Below are 3,993 nucleotides of genomic sequence, written 5' to 3' on the forward strand. Positions count from 1 at the left end.
AAAGACGATCTATCTGTCCACCTGTTATGTACACTATTAAAGTTGCTGAAGTCTGGAGAGAAGGATGGTTTAACAGACCTCCCCCAACTCTGCATGCTGTGCTCTTCCTGCTGATGTGACTGACAGGCAGAGTGGGCGGGTCATCACTGATGATGAGGAGCATCTGCTTTGGTTGGCTCACAAAGCATCTAACATGGCTCTTCTGTGTCTGTAGATGGCAAATGGCTGGAGACTTTTTTTTTAACAGATCAAACCAATTAATTAATTCATATTAAAGTCAGTGGTACAGAGGTTTTAGGAGTTTTTATTAGACCTGGAAACATAGTGCTATAATGTGTATTTACCATGCAGATGGATATCTTAGATATTGTGAATTAATGTTTAGAGGTCATTGGGGATAGTAACATTTTGAATTGGATATTTGCGGTAAAACTTTGATTGTAAACTCTATCTCAGTCGGTTTGGACCAAGCAGACAGCTCTGTGGCTGAGAAAATGAAGCCAACACTGAAGCACCAAAAGGTGCAGTTCCTCGAATGGCCACTTGAGGCTGGCTCCAAAAGCGAGTTAACCTCCATTAGGCCCTATATTTAAATACCCAGCTTTACAGCAAATTCAACATATTTACAGCCTGGCACAAAAATGTTGCTTTGCCAGTTTCTATATAACTGTAATGGGAGGGCTGGTTGCTTTGAGTGACAGGTGGGGCTGCTAGCTGTGTGCTAGGTGTCACCTCAGCTAATTAAAACACTTGGCTTAACTTCTTGACCGTGTTTGTGTTGTTGGTGTGTTTTGGGGATTTTTTCATCCAAATGTTGAACAAATAATATCTCTTACTGAGTGGTTAACTTTACTACCTGACCCCGAGAAGTCTGTGGTCCCACCTCTTTGGTGAGTGAAATTCTAATATTGTATTAAACGTTAGCGCTAATTAGCAGCTTTGGTTTGGTCTGGCCTGTCGAGGACGGAGGACCATTGTGATGGCTGCACCGGTTGTTTTAAGTTACCCGGTCGTTCACCCGCTGCCCGCTCACCACTGATGTGTGCGTTCAAGCTACATATCCGCTACTTCCACAAGCTCTCTCACGCGCTATATTGTGATGAATGAAAAACTCCAGCAGCAACCAAAACAATAGATTCTGATTGTGTTGGAATCACACTGGCTAACCAGCTAAGTGTCGAGCTAATGAGTAGGCTATATAGGTTTAATAACATGGAGTGCCAACCCCTCGCTACTCTACAGATCCACCCTCTCTTCCTGGACGAGCAGCTAGACGGGTGCCAGTTACAAGGTAGGCAACCCAACTACTTAATTGACTTTTTACCTTACTAAGCATTTATTGGGACTCTGGCCTCAACAGGAAATGTTAAAATCAATCTGCTCGGTAGTTTCAAGCCTTTTCAGGACTGCATGATGTTCACTTTGCAAATGTTGCTCCCATTTAGAGTAAAATTGATAATAAAGCAGGGTATGTTTTAAGGTGTGGCCACCTGTGATTGGTAAGTACCTACCATAGGGGCCTGTCAAGCAGGATTGAGACATAACAACGGCTACTTTCACGCTTGAACTCTTGAATTTTAGGTTTTCACATGCAGCCCACCTGGGTAATGTCACAAAATGTTGATTTTTCTGCATTTTTATTCCGTGTAAAAGGCCAAATTTGTATCCTGTCGTCCAAATGTGGTCGCTTGTGGTTACAAATAAAAAATATTAAAACGGCCAACATCCCAAACTTGATGCTTTAAAAGGGGGGTTGACAAACCAATGGGTGACTTAACTGTTTCTACATCCTCTACAGAAGAATTATTTGTCTTTGATTACTGTAGTTATACTGTGTTTCCTCTTAGCGTCAATTATAGACACCCACCAGGAAACATGAAACAAGCTTGCTGCTTGTATTGTTTCATGTGCTCGGGCTTGTATGATTTTTTTCCACTGTGGTAATGCAGTGTAATATCATCATAACCACTGGCCAATCAGATTGCTCTGTAGTTGTTCCCTCCCACTCGATATGATTATATTTAGTACAATCATCTTCTCGTACATGCTAATGTTAGTGCTGTCTGAAGTGGATTTACAACAAAATGCTGACTGTCTTTGTTTTACTTCTGATGCTCAGACTGAGTCGTAAGTATATGTAAAACTTTCAAATGTGTTCAAGATGTATTTTAAGTTTAGCACAGGGCATACATTTTATTTCCTGGTTGTTAATAACCAACATGTATTTCTTTATTTTCTTCAGGATGCACAGACGATCAGACCTTTGAGACAAAGACTGTTGGTGCTGGAGGTGATGTGAAGCTGAAGTGTCCCCGCAAGACCTCTTTGGCTTCACCAAAGTTTTTTTGGATCAGGGTAGTTTCTGGAGCCTTGCCTGAAGTTTTGGGCGGAACATATCACTTTGACTACAACAAGGTTAACAAAACTCCTCGCATCACAGCAAAACAAGAGCCTGGAACATTTGTCCTGATTATCAATCAAACAAAGCTCAGTGATTCTGGACTTTACTTTTGTGTTAAACAAACTAAACTTAATATGACCCTTTTGAAAGGAACGTTTCTGACAGTAAAAGGTAAATAAAATACACCAGGTAAACTTTAATATTCTTTAAAAATGTACATTATTAATAGGAAAGTGTCAATGTATAAATTGTAACTAGTAAAACATGTTTATATTCTGGTTTGAATTTCTCAGGACGTGCACCTGACATCACTGCCGTCATTCAAGACTTATCCTCTGATCCAGTCCGACCAGGAGACTCAGTGACTCTGCAGTGTTCACTCCTCTCTGACTCTGACTACAAAACATGTCCAGGACAACACAGCATGTTCTGGTTCAGATCCGGTTCAGATGAATCTCATCCCAGTGTCATTTACACTCTTGGAAACAGAACAGATGAATGTGAGAACAGTCCTGAGGCTCGCTCTCCACAGAAATGTGTCTACAGCTTCTCTAAGACCGTCAGCTCCTCTGATGCCGGGACTTATTACTGTGCTGTGGACACATGTGGAGAGATACTGTTTGGAAAAGGAACAAAGCTCGACATTGAAGGTAAGTTAGAATTTCATACAAATCATTGACTATAATTAATTTTGATTCTGGTTAAATCCATTGGATTGATGTGACACAAAACTTTTTCTTCTCATCAAAAACCTGCTAACTCTCAGTATTTTCTAGATTCGTCAGCAGACGACATGCAGCATTTGGAGAAGACCGATACAGTTATATTTCTGTTATCAACTGCTTTGGCTTTAAGTCTGATTGTCATCGCCTTCCTGATTTATACCATCAAGACAAAATGTTGTAACGGTAATTAAAATTTCTCAAACAGTATTCAGCAAAATATGAACTTTGTGCCTCTTAGCGTAGATTAACGTTCTCCATCTTTGGTTTGATTGTTTTAACACAGCTGCTGTTGCTCTGCCCACAAATGCTGCAACAGCCAGTGCCGAGCAGCCAAGTCAGCAGGTAAGATCTATAAAGAAAAGATGAAACTGGAAGAGATTTTGGATCTTCCATCTCACAACCTTTTTCTGTGTGTTTCCTCAGAGAAATGAGGACATGTTGGTTTATTCTGCACCAGCCTTTTCAAAGAGAACTGGCAAAGCAGAGAGAACGAAGAAGAAGAGGAACGTAACAGCAGCAGAGGGAGAGACTGTCTACAGCGATGTCAGGGCTTTTGTGTAGACTAACAATCCAACCAATGCAAGGATTTGCTCATTAATGCAAAGATAGATAGATAGATTTATTTTTTGGAAGACTATAACTACCATGTGACCATAGCATAATGATAATATTTATTTTTATAACCTTAAAAATGTTCAGTGTATCTTTGACATTATATTTGTTTCAATCTTTAAAATCTGCCTTTAATTGTATTAATACCTTGTGTGTGTGTGTGTGTGTGTGTGTGTGTGTTTGTGTGTGTGTGTGTGTGTGCGCGCGCAACCTTTTGCTTTATAAGGCAGACTTTTATTTTGAAAAAGATGTACA

At 40.2% G+C, this 3,993-nt stretch overlaps 1 protein-coding gene across 1 annotated transcript; it reads left to right on the forward strand.

Annotated features, from left to right (window-relative positions):
* Positions 1–1,212: 1,212 nt before the first annotated feature.
* LOC138598489 (signal-regulatory protein beta-2-like) lies at positions 1,213–3,029 on the forward strand (the record flags this gene model as incomplete). The annotated part of the gene is made up of 3 exons (XM_069670284.1): positions 1,213–1,291; positions 2,243–2,572; positions 2,695–3,029. Coding segments are annotated over exons 1-3 (744 nt in total), but the record flags the coding sequence as incomplete, so codon positions are not given.
* Positions 3,030–3,993: the final 964 nt, after the last annotated feature.

Source organism: Semicossyphus pulcher, unplaced genomic scaffold, assembly GCF_022749685.1.
Source record: "Semicossyphus pulcher isolate SPU_LCO1_2020_fin unplaced genomic scaffold, fSemPul1.0.p SCAF_2, whole genome shotgun sequence".
Taxonomy (NCBI): domain Eukaryota; kingdom Metazoa; phylum Chordata; class Actinopteri; order Labriformes; family Labridae; genus Semicossyphus; species Semicossyphus pulcher.